Source organism: Scophthalmus maximus, chromosome 3, assembly GCF_022379125.1.
Source record: "Scophthalmus maximus strain ysfricsl-2021 chromosome 3, ASM2237912v1, whole genome shotgun sequence".
Classification (NCBI taxonomy): domain Eukaryota; kingdom Metazoa; phylum Chordata; class Actinopteri; order Pleuronectiformes; family Scophthalmidae; genus Scophthalmus; species Scophthalmus maximus.
Window position 1 is genome coordinate 2,327,501 of NC_061517.1, and position 12,558 is coordinate 2,340,058.

Genomic DNA, 12,558 nt, shown 5'->3' on the forward strand with positions numbered 1-12,558 from the left:
GAACGATGTCAAATGACAGAAACAATCTTTGGAAACATTTACTTAATGTCTACTTTGATACTTTTATTTTGGTCCATGTTCTATCTGCTAACGTGGAGGGGGCGGGGCTTATGACCTGTACTGCAGCCAGCCACCAGGGGGCGATCGCGATGATTTGGCTTCACTTTATAGGGAGTTTGTCATGTTGTCCATCTTTATTTTACAGTCCAGACTGAAATGACAGTTGGATTTATTCCCATGACATTTTGTAGAAACATTCATGCTCTCCAAAGAACGAGTTGTATTAATTGGTGTATTAGTTTATTAATTTAGCGCCGTCATTGGCTCATTTATTTAAAAAATGTCCTCTAGGACAGGGACAGAGAAGAGGGGCATTGTGGGAAAGAGAGTGAGGAAGCGACATGACAGCAAAACCAGCGACTCACCTTCAGTACATTCACACCGTGTGGCTCGAGCGTCACGTCGTCCCACCGTGACTCTGATTACAGCTGTAAGAAAAAACACATTTCTTAAAGGATCAATATTCAAAAATTTAAAAAAGCTTATTTCTATCACAGTTTACAAAACATTTTAATTCAATTCGTAGCTACAATAATCAATATTTTTTATATTATCTATGAATCAATTGTAAAGTGAAAGGAGTCGTTTGTACGGATAAAGTCGCACAGACTGACCGATTGGACGGTACCAGCTGTCAATCACACCGGATCCACGCTCTAATTCATACGGAGCCTTATGGTCCATTTGCCTGTAAATGGACTACGGCTTCGACCAACGATTATCTTTTATTATCGATTAATCTGTCGATTATTTTCTCGATTAGTCCAAGATGACTTGATGTTTTGTTTTGTCCAAACACCAAAGATATTCAGTTTACTGTCACCGAGGAGCGAAGACACCAGAACATATTCACATGTAAGAAGCTGAACCGATTAATCCATTATCAAAATAGTTGCTGATTATTGAAAATAATGTGTTGAAGAACACTTGAAACTAGAGATTGAACCATGAACTCAGGATGTTTTTCTGACGTTATGAATCAAGTGAGAGTCACTTTCCCATAGAGTCGCCCCCTGCTGGTCAGTGCAGAGAACACAGGCTTTCACACACTCCAGCACTGGCTTCGCTCTCCGGACCCGGCGACTACGTCCATTTTTTTTTTACATACAGTCTTCTTATACTCTCGCTGGCTCACCAGCTAAGTAACCTTGGATCTAAGAGCAGAGCCTCTGGCGAAACACATTTAAAAAAAAGAAAAAAAGGGGAACACATTTGAATTTAAAATGACTGAATAACATATGAGTGTGTAGAAAAAATCCCCTGCCGTTCTGACCCGGGACTGCGGGTTTTCGCTGGATGACACACTTCCCCTTTGTCGGCGCCTCCCGGCGGACTCGAGGTTCATCAGCGCTGCAGCGCGTGAAGAATAATCACAGGAGCAGAATATGGGGAAGGAACAGGAGTTTAAATTTAGCTCCCAGAGGAGGACGTAAAGACATCCTCAGACCAGACGGTGGAGATGACTCCGCTCTGCACTGCAGAACCTGCAGAACGTGCAGCTGGTTCTGCAGGTTCTGCTGGTTCTGCTGGTTCTGCTGGTTCTGCTGGTTCTGCTGGTTCTGCAGGTTCTGCTGGTTCTGCAGGTTCTGCAGGTTCTGCTGGTTCTGCAGGTTCTGCAGGTACCACCCGGGGTGTTGGGAGGATTTGTCAGGTCAGAGAGTTACGTTCAAAGCATTCATAATGAGTGTCGCCCGCAGCCCAGGCAGCTTCTCTGTGTCCTGACGTGATTAAAACAGCTCTCTGACATAATGCCCCCACAGCCATATCTATAGTCCACTGTATTACCTGCGTGTGTGTGTTTGTGTGTGTGTGTGTGTGTGAAGGAGACTCAGATTCATATCTGTATCCGACCTCAGCCAGGTACGAGTCTCTCTCTCTGCTTGTCTTTGTGTCTCCGGTGGTCTTTGTGTCCCCCCCCCTCGTCTCTTCTCTCTGCGATGACGATGAGGTATCTGGGTCTCGCTCCGCTCTCAGGCCTTCGTAGCGTTTTCTTATGTTCTAATCTCGTCTCCCTCTGGAGATCGGCCCCGTGTTTTATCTCGTCAAAATAAAACCGCGGCTACGTCTCTCGTCTCCAACCGTCCGTCACTCGGTCTCACCCTCCGTCCTTCGGAGAACATCCTTCTGCTTTTCAGGATATCGTGTCAACAATATTCACCCCCCTCTCTCTCTCTCTCTCTCTCTCTCTCTCTCTCTCTATCCATCTATCTATCTATCTATCCATCTATCTATCCATCCACCTTTCTATCTATCCACCTTTCTTTCTATATTTCTATCCATCCATCTATCTATCTATCTATCTATCTATCTATCTATCTATCTATCTATCTTTCTATATTTCTATCTATCCATCCATCTATCTATCCATCCACCTTTCTTTCTATATTTCTATCTATCCATCTAACTATCTATCTATCTATCTTTCTATATTTCTATCTATCCATCTAACTATCTATCTATATATCCGTTCCATCCATCTATCTATCTCTTCCTCATCCTCCTCTACTTCTCTCGGTGCCGCTCTGACACTGGTGCAGTGTTGCTTTGCAGAGCTGCTAAAGAATCAGTTCTAGTTATCTAACGTAGACAGACAGACACACACACACACACACACACACACACACACACACACACACTCACACACAGAACAGAATCATGAGGAGCTGTTCCGCTCGCTGCTTCTTCTGGGTTTATATGTTATATTATACATATGCATTCTGAAGTGCTGAGGAAGTGTGTATTTGTGTATTTGTGTATTTGTGTATTTGTGTATTTGTGTTGTGCTGCTGCTAATGTCTCCTCCAGAGGATCCGTCTGTACGACCAGGACGAGAGTCCGCGCACTCGGGAGGACGAAGTGAAAACTGAATCACGTTCTGTTTCTTAACGTTCTTGCTTCATTTGCAGGAATATGTTTTCAGCGTGTCTCAGCGTATTAATGTAACGATGAAAACTGCAGTTTTTAAATCTGATCGTTTTCATTCATTCGTCATTGTTAATTTGTCACTTCTGTCTCCGCTGCCTCGTGTCTCTGAGGTGTTTTCGTGTTTTGCTGCAGCGGGTTTTCTTTACTGACAGAATCAGGACTGAGTTCCTGCAACGAAGCCAAATATAGGAGGGAAACACACACACACACACACACACACACACACACACACACACACACAGTACCCAAATAGAATCTAGAACACCACTTCATTTCCTTCCATTTCTCTCTTTGTGTGAATGACCATAAAATACAGCTGCATCCGATACTTTATTTATTGATCAAAGTCCAACTCGGAATTGAGTTGTCATTTTTAAATGTCTTGTTTGTTTCTTTTTAATATAGAGATATTCTCTTTTATAATTATCTGCTAATTATCTAGAAAAGCGTGAACAACACTCCCATGTAAGAAGCTGGAACCAGAGAATTTGGCTTTTTGTTTTTTATGATTATCAATAAGAGTTATTAGTCAATAAACTACCTGATGCGCAGGAGTCTTCTCACAGCTGTCGAGCGATTCGTACCTTTTTTACTGCCGCCGTCTGTGTTAAACTTTATCTTTTCGCTCTCAGCACAATGTGCTGACCGTCGTGTCCTTAAACCGCTTGCAATGAAAAATGATAACCGGCGTATATATTTTGCTAATGAGGCGACGTCCTTGGAGAATAAACTGGGGGGGGGAGATGTGTGTGTGCTGCACTGTGGGGGATGATGGAGTGGACCGGGGCCAAGCAGCAGAGAAGAGGAAGCAGTTGCCGTCTTTGTAGCTATATTTGGGTTTTTCCAGAAGATGGCTGGTGTGGGAGAGCAGCGCATTGTGACGTGGATACACACACATCAGCATGATGCACACACACACACACACACACACACACACACACACACCTGCACACAACCAGACCGCAGGAACAGGAAACACATGAGACGCATAAACGGCAGATCTGCGTTATTTCACCTCACTGTAACACTGGAATTATCAATTCACACATTTAAAAAAAACAAAACAATCAAAAGACAATAACCGGCCCCACGTCTGTCCCCGTGTGTCTCTGTCCCGACAGGGGTCGGCCGATTCGTACACCAGTAGACCGTCGGATTCAGACCTGTCAGCGGAGGAGGACCGCGAGGCGTATCGGCGTGAAGCCGAGCGCCAGGCTCAGCTGCAGCTCGACCGAGCCAAGGTGCGTCGGCGGATTCCTCGACGCACAGGCGTCCTGCCGTGATCCCACTGATCCACGGGTTGGAAATGTGTCAAGGGGCCGACCGATAAACCGGTCGTGCCGATAATATGGTCCGATATTGGCCTTTCACAGACATATCGGTCAAATCTTTTATTGCATTTAGTTTGGTAACATTTTCTTTTCTTAATTCAAGTGATATATATATATACATATATATATATATATATATATATATATATATATATATATATATATATATTTGGTTGTATTTGTGTTTTCTTTTTATTTATAGTTATTGATGATCAAGTTTACGGTTGAACTGTAAAATATAAAGCCTGAATTACATTTCTTTATCATAAAGATTTGATAACTTAATATTAGGAATCATATATAATAATATATATATATATATATCAGCCGATGTATTGTTATCGGAAATCTTGCAGTCCCAAAAAAAATCTAAAATCCATATTGGTCGGGCTCTAAAAATATGAGCAGGTGACGTCTGGAGCCACGTGTGTTCATCCAGGAAGTGTAGTGGTGGAAAAAAGAAAGACCCCCCCCCCTCCAAATCTAGACCAAAGGTCCCAGGTCAAGTCTTAAGCTTTGAATTTTGAATCCTAAACAAGTCATTGTGGAGTTATGTGGGCGGCTGAGAGAAATGAAATTGATATTACAGTCTTAGTCAGAACTGTCCCGTTACCTTCGGCCCAGAGAACGAGACCCAGCAGGAATTCACTGTTACAATATCCTGAACAAGTGGTTGCCGACGTCAGTTTAAAAGGTCCCGGTGTTAAATTAAACTCGAAGAAGAAGAAGAAGAAGAAACCATCAGCAGTTTGTTAACGTAAGCGAGGATGAAAAGAAGTAGAGCAAACTATGAGTATCTGATGGAGATGGTCCTTCATTCGTCCCCGTCGTGTGGCGAATGAAGGACCATCTTATCTTGTGTTGTCTTAATGTAGAGACCGAGAGTTTTCACGTGGACCTTGTAGTCGCTGAGATAGAGTCTAAAGCCAAGAACCCAGATGTGTGTACTTGTACCTGGCCTGAAGTGAAAAGTGGTACCGATGCATCTCTGCATCTCAAAAGGCTGAGTCACCAGATTTCGCGACTCACCATGTCCGAAAGTCGATTCAGTTGGAGTTTCGATCCGTCGTTTCCGTCACTGACCCGTAGATCTTCCTCCTCTGTCGCCGCCTCAGTCCAAACCCGTGGCGTTCGCCGTGAAGACGAACGTGAGTTACTGCGGCGCGCTGGACGAGGACTGTCCCGTCCAAGGAGCCGCGGTCAACTTCGACGCCAAAGACTTTCTGCACATCAAAGAAGTGAGTGACTCTCCGCTTTCTCTTCCACGTTTAGAAAAAAACCACAAAAACGACCCCAGAGCACATGTATGTGACGCGGCGCCGCTGTTGCACTTGAACCCAACAGAAGCACAACAATGACTGGTGGATCGGCCGCCTGGTCAAAGAGGGGGCGGACATCAGCTTCATCCCCAGCCCCCTGCGACTGGAGGCCATGAGGCTGAAGCAGGAGCAGAAGCAGAGGTCGGCGCCTCGCGTTCGTCCACGACGTCCTCCGATCCGTCCCCGTCCCCCGGCGCGCGGCGCGTTGACGGTGTGATGTTTGTGTCGTTGCAGGAAAACGGGAGGAAATTCCTCCAGTCTGGGCGACATGGTGACGGGCGGCTGGAGGACCACGCCGCCGTCCGCGGGGGAATGTGAGTAGCTTCGCCTCTCTGGCTCGTCGGCCGTAGAACAGACTCAGACTTTGACTTGTGCTGATCCTCCGTCGGTCCGTCTCCCTCCGCTGACTGTTGACTGTGTTCTTGTCTTCACAAGCCAAACAGAAGCAGAAACAGGTAGGTGTGTCTCGTCGTGTTCACATTCTGACCCTGCAGGGAAAAGTCTCCCCACTGAATTCAGTTCCATCAACAAAAGGGACTTAGAAATATTTAAATATCAAACTTGTTGTTATTTTTTTATTAGAAAAACTAACTTATCAATGATTTTCAGTTTATTAATTCCTCCCTCAGTTCTCTGACTCTTATCTTGGTCATGATAATAGATCAATTATATCACTAAGACTATTTATTAAATCACAGCTGGAAAATTATGACAAACATGCGATACAAAATATCTTCACGTACTTGATAAATAGTTGTAGGTCTTATTATCCCCACTCGTTATTGAGAATTAATAAATGTGTAAAAGATATAAAAAAATGTTTCATATTTCATTTTATTTAGGATTAAATAAATGGTCTTTAAAAGTCTTTATATTCATTTGGTGGATTCTGCAGATTGATTATTATTTTTTCAACATTCAAACCCAACCCCCATCGTTTCTCACCCCATGTTCTCTCTGTCCTGTCGTCCCGTTGTCCTCCTCTATTTGTGGCAGGAGCACGTCCCGCCCTACGACGTGGTGCCGTCCATGAGGCCGGTGGTGCTCGTGGGACCGTCGCTGAAGGGCTACGAGGTCATTCTCTCCCCGTGTGTCCTCCGGCAGCCGGAGAACAACCACACTCCGTCTGAATTCACCTTGTGAATCAGAATCAACTTTATATTGCCCGACTGTGTCATGTGACAGAAAAAGCTGATTTGGAACCATGTTTCCTTGATCTTTATGCAGACCCACGTGTGATGTGATGTGCAAAGCGTTTTAAGTTACAGAAAATATCAAATCAAATCAACAGTGATTTTTATGATTTTGTTGTTCTGCCTTTTTTTCTAAACAAACTCTCTCTCATGTTTCCTCCCAGGTGACGGACATGATGCAGAAAGCCCTGTTCGACTTCCTGAAGCACAGATTCGATGGGAGGTCAGCAATAAGAACAGAATAACTGCTGTAGTCGTGTGAAGTCGAGCCTTAAGTGAATCGGATCTAAAATGTTTCGCTGAATATTTTCTGACTTTGTTTGTAGAATCTCAATCACCCGAGTTACTGCCGACCTGTCGTTAGCCAAGAGATCGGTCCTCAACAAAAGACCCATCATGGAGAGATCCAACACTCGCTCCAGCCTCGGTAACAACACCACACCGATACTACACTGCTATACTAATACACCACTACACCGCCGATACTACACCGCTATACTAATACACCACTACACTGCCGATACTACACCGCTATACAAATACAACAAGACACCTCCGATACTACACCGCAATACTAATACACCAATACACCGCCGATACTACACGGCTATACTAATACACCACTACACCGCCGATACTACACCGCTATTCTAATACACCACTACACCGCCGATACTACACCGCTATACTAATACAACAAGACACCTCCGATACTACACCGCTATACTAATACAACAAGACACCTCCGATACTACACCGCAATACTAATACACCAATACACCAATACACCGCCGATACTACACCGCTATACTAATACAACAAGACACCTCCGATACTACACCGCAATACTAATACACCAATACACCGCCGATACTACACGGCTATACTAATACACCACTACACCGCCGATACTACACCGCTATACTAATACACCACTAAACAGCCGATACTACACCGCTATTCTAATACACCACTACACCGCCGATACTACACCGCTATACTAATACACCACTACACCGCCGATACTACATCGCTATACTAATACACCACTACACCGCCGATACTACACCGCTATACTAATACAGCACTACACGGCCGATACTACACCGCTATACTAATACACTACACCGCTATACTAATACACTACACCGCCGATACTACACCGCTATACTAATACACCACTAAACCGCAGATACTACACCGCTATTCTAATACACCACTACACCGCCGATACTATACCGCTATGCTAATACAACACTACATCGATATACTACTACACCACTCCACTACTACACCGCTATACCACTATACTACTATACTGATACACCATCACACTACTACACTACCACACTACTACACCTCTATTATACTAATACACCACCACTCTACTACACTGCTACAGTACTACACCACTACAGTACTATGCCACTACACTTCTACAGTACTAGACTACTGCACTACTACACCACTACACTGCTATACTAATACACCATCACACTACTACACCGCTGCAGTACTACACCACTACAATACTACACCACTACAATACTACACCATTACAATCCTACACTACTACACCACTTCACTATAATATCCATGTTTTCTTACCAACTTCAACAGGGTATACACATTGTATGATGTCTGTTGGCAAGGTTCCATTTTGTAACAAGAAATAAATGTATAATTTTTTTTCCATCGGAAAAAAACTTGAAACTTCAGTGTTTCTCACGTCTTCTCATAACTTGAGTTGTTTAAAAATATGAAAAGCCACAAACTAGACACACAGTTGTTCAGCCCTAATAGAAGTTCAAACACAGGTAAACACCGTGATACCTGCCGAGACTAAATGTCTACACGTATGTCGTCTCTGTGCAGCGGAGGTCCAGAGTGAGATCGAGAGGATATTCGAACTCGCCAAAACCCTGCAGCTGGTGGTTCTGGACGCGGACACCATCAACCACCCCGCGCAGCTCGCCAAAACCTCCCTCGCACCCATCATCGTCTACGTCAAAGTCTCCTCGCCAAAGGTACAGTAGGTCCCCTCGGTCGCGACCGGCGGCCTCCTCCTCCTCCTCCGCCTCCGTCTGTATCACGCTTTACTCTTCACCCCCCCCCCCCCCCCCAGGTTCTCCAGAGGCTGATCAAATCCAGGGGGAAGTCTCAGAGCAAACACCTGAATGTGCAGCTGATGGCCGCAGACAAACTCTCTCAGTGTCCCCCGGTGAGTGGAGGCAGGGGGTCCATGGGTCCGTCCTCCTCAGCCTGACACGGCAACAGCCAAGTTACATACACGGTCCACAGAAGTTTCATATTATAACAACTAGGCAGAGCAAAGTCAGACGACGTGAAAGGTTTACTTCCGACTTCCTGTTGGTTATAGGACATGGCTCCGCGTGGGGTTTTTCGTAGGTCTGGACACGATACATGCAGCATCCAAATTTCGTACATGTCAGATAAACGCAATGACGGGGCTTCACCTTAGGGGGGCGCTGTTTTGCCACGGCCATGCTAAAGATTCATTTTACGCAAATGACATCACATTTCTGGCAATTTTTTGGTGAGTTTATTATGTTTCACGTTTAATCTGCTGAGTGATTGCTCTAATTCTTTGGTTTAGAAAATGGAAACGCTTCCGGTGATGAGAGAAGTGTGCCAGTGTGTCTGAGGTGTATTTGTTGTATTTTGATTGATTACCGAGATCGTTTCGTCATTGTCTTTTGCCCGGTGCACGTGCAGGACATGTTCGACGTCATTCTGGACGAGAACCAGCTGGAAGACGCCTGCGAGCACTTGTCCGAGTACCTGGACATCTACTGGCGAGCCACTCACCTGCCGGGGAACACGCCCCTCAACCCCTCACTGGAGCAGACTCTGCTGACTCCGCCCTCGGCCGTCTCCAGCTTACAGGTGAGTTCCTCTTCGTCTGTGGAAGAGAAGAAAAGCAAAGAAGCCTCTGTCTTGATACTGTCCTGAGCAGGAGTGGTGTTTTCTTGAACATGTTGTACGTCAAGTGTCCAGCTCCTCCCATCTCGGACTCTCTCACTCCCGTGTTGTCCTGTTTGTCCTCTCGCTCATCCACGCTTAACATTTTTTTTTTCGCAGTTTTCTGAAACACAGGAATTAATTGAATGATGGGGTGAGTAGTAGGGTTTTTAAATATTTGCACTCTCAACCCCATCGACAGACCCGCTCACACGCCCGACCGGCACCTGCAGGCGACGCCGAGGCGGCGAATGATAACAGCTTCTTTTTTATTCATTCATCCCGATCTCGGCACAGAAAAAGAAAATTCACAAAGCGAGTTAAATTCATCACCATAATGTTGAACAGACATTATGTTCGTGTGACGAGAGTCTCACCGTTGATTCTTTGGTTTTTCCTTTTTCCCAGCATGCTTCTTTGTGAATGGCGCCCCCCCCCCCTCACCTTGAATGACGGAGCTAATTAAAAGGCCTTTGACCATTTGCTTCAATAACATAATAATATTCACCGGGAACAATAAACTGAGACCGCGACACTCGTACGATCACATTAACGTCCAGGAGAAGATTCCCTTCCTCTTCCTTTTGTTCGGTGTCTGTAACGTTCATCTGTTTCTACACAGATGAAACACTGTGAACACGCGACCACAAGGACTTTGAAGAGACGTAGATCACACTTCTTCGGGCCGCACGTACAGATCTTATTCACAAACACGAGTGTTCTCACCTCGATTGGAAACCTTCTCCTTCAAAATCCTTCGTGATGCGGCGTTGGCTCTGTTTTGTCCTCCGCGTGTCCGTGCTGCTAGAAAACAAGTTAAAGCAGAACTTCTGAGATGTTCTCCTCGTCCCGAGTTTTTCGTTTGACTCTTCCTTTCTCTTTACTCCTCCCCTCCCATCCGCTGCTTCTGGAATTCCTCCAGAACCAGAACCAGAACCAGCCGCAGCCTCGTGAGGCGGCGGGCGAGGAGGAGGAGGAGGAGGCTGGCGAGGAGGCCCACTCCCCGCTGGAGCAGGACAGTCTCATGCCGTCCGACGAGGCCAGCGACTCCCTGTCCCGCGGCCGCAGGGGGAGCCCACGCCACAGGGGGGTCGAGGAGGAGGAGGAGGAGGAGGAGGAAGAGGAGGAGGAGGAAGAGGAGGAGGAGAATGAGTATGCCTCCCCCTGCCACGCTCGCACATACAGGGACATGTACCCCCCTCGCCGTGGGCACCCGGGCAGCGCCCACAGTGCCAACGGGCACGAGGCGCAGGACCGGCTGCTGCAGCGCGAAGCTCAACAAGGTCACAACCAGAGGAACAACCGGCAGCGCAGCCGCCCCTGGCCCAGGGACACCTACTGAGGAACGGGGCCCCGCCCACCCACCCCTGGCCCAGGGACACCTACTGAGGAACGAGGCCCCGCCCACCCACCCCTGGCCCAGGGACACCTACTGAGGAACGAGGCCCCGCCCACCCACCCCTGGCCCCGCCCACCCGAGCCCTCAGACTCTCAAATGGTCCCAAACACAAAGTTTAGAGATGAGAAAGACTTCCCCCCCAAAATCCCAAACTCCTGTCTTTTACAAAGTCTCCCAGTTCATGAAGCGGAAAAGATGTTTTAATATTTACAATCTCCCAGTTTTCATTTTGATCTGTTCGTAGGGGGGGGGGGGGGGGGGGGGTCAAGTCTGCAGGGCTCGTCTCCAGGCCACCAGCTGAACGCTAACTCTCAAACCTTTGAGCTGCTTCGCCGAACGTTTCTCTCTCTCTAATGTACGATGTCTCATATACTGGCCTTAAAACTCCTGAAGACTTTTTAAATATCTTTACTGTTGCATGAGTATTTAATTACTTTAAGACTTGTTTGCACACGACGTCAGAACAGGAAGTGAATGACCTCTACAGATAAAACTCATGTAGGAATGTCTGCATTTGATTCCAATGTATATATATATATATATATTTATATATGCTGAACGGGCGCCAGGTTCTCTTCCATCGCTTCTTCGATCTATTATTGATTCTTTTTGTTTGTTTGTTTGATATGAAAAACATCCACGTGTCTTCAAGTCTGAAGACTCGCGTCATTCTGTGAACGGTCACAGTGCGTCTCTGCGAAAAAAAAATCCGAGAATGTAAAACACAACAGAGAGAACGTGAATGTCGGAATGTCGTCCGTAGTCTTGCTTGTTTTTACACCGGATCACTAACTTATTTCCTCCTCACGTCCAGGCTCCAGGAGAATGTACGCTCTCGCATGTCTTTGCACCTCCAGCACCGACCCGGTGTCTCCGACCCGAAAGCGTCGATCGCCCTGTCATATGACTGTAGCACGTTATTGATTGTAGCATCCACAGTTTCTACACTTAGTCTCGCACACCCCCCCCCCCAAAAAGTTTGTATCTCTGCCAGACATCGTGCAGATCCTCAGGTGTTCAGTCCTACACGCCCATCTCCTCCATGTACAGTACAGTACAGTGTGTCGTGCAGGACTCGACCCGTAGCAGCCGCGGCACAGTGTCCTTCTGTCCCTGCACCATCTCTTCTTCTTTTTGTTGTATCCACGATGATGCGTCGTCACCGTCTGGTTCCCTTCTTCCATGTCTCACACTAAAAAATCGCTTTCTAGTGTTCTGTATATTTTGAAAGATTAAAAAAAAAAACGTATAAAATACCAAAAAAATCAGCATGATTTAGAAACACAAAAAAAAAATCTATGCAAGTGTTGCATGAAAAATCTGATTGTTTCTTTTTACGGTTCAGTATT

At 46.1% G+C, this 12,558-nt stretch overlaps 1 protein-coding gene across 2 annotated transcripts in view; it reads left to right on the plus strand.

Annotated features, from left to right (window-relative positions):
- LOC118316260 (voltage-dependent L-type calcium channel subunit beta-4-like) overlaps positions 1 to 11,467 on the plus strand; it is a 17,078-nt gene extending 5,611 nt beyond the window's left edge. Inside the window, exons 3-15 of one of the 2 annotated variants that reach the window (XM_047330838.1) lie at positions 4,107 to 4,226; positions 5,432 to 5,554; positions 5,661 to 5,776; positions 5,870 to 5,949; positions 6,071 to 6,090; positions 6,632 to 6,709; positions 6,993 to 7,051; positions 7,155 to 7,255; positions 8,704 to 8,855; positions 8,954 to 9,049; positions 9,565 to 9,735; positions 9,931 to 9,964; positions 10,733 to 10,777. In XM_047330838.1, the coding sequence (XP_047186794.1) occupies positions 4,107 to 4,226; positions 5,432 to 5,554; positions 5,661 to 5,776; positions 5,870 to 5,949; positions 6,071 to 6,090; positions 6,632 to 6,709; positions 6,993 to 7,051; positions 7,155 to 7,255; positions 8,704 to 8,855; positions 8,954 to 9,049; positions 9,565 to 9,735; positions 9,931 to 9,960 (1,146 nt within the window). In that variant the 3' untranslated portion in view covers positions 9,961 to 9,964; positions 10,733 to 10,777. Of the gene's footprint in view, positions 1 to 4,106; positions 4,227 to 5,431; positions 5,555 to 5,660; positions 5,777 to 5,869; positions 5,950 to 6,070; positions 6,091 to 6,631; positions 6,710 to 6,992; positions 7,052 to 7,154; positions 7,256 to 8,703; positions 8,856 to 8,953; positions 9,050 to 9,564; positions 9,736 to 9,930; positions 9,965 to 10,732 lie in introns of both variants that reach the window. The other variant, XM_035643902.2, reaches the window with a different exon arrangement.
- Positions 11,468 to 12,558: the final 1,091 nt, after the last annotated feature.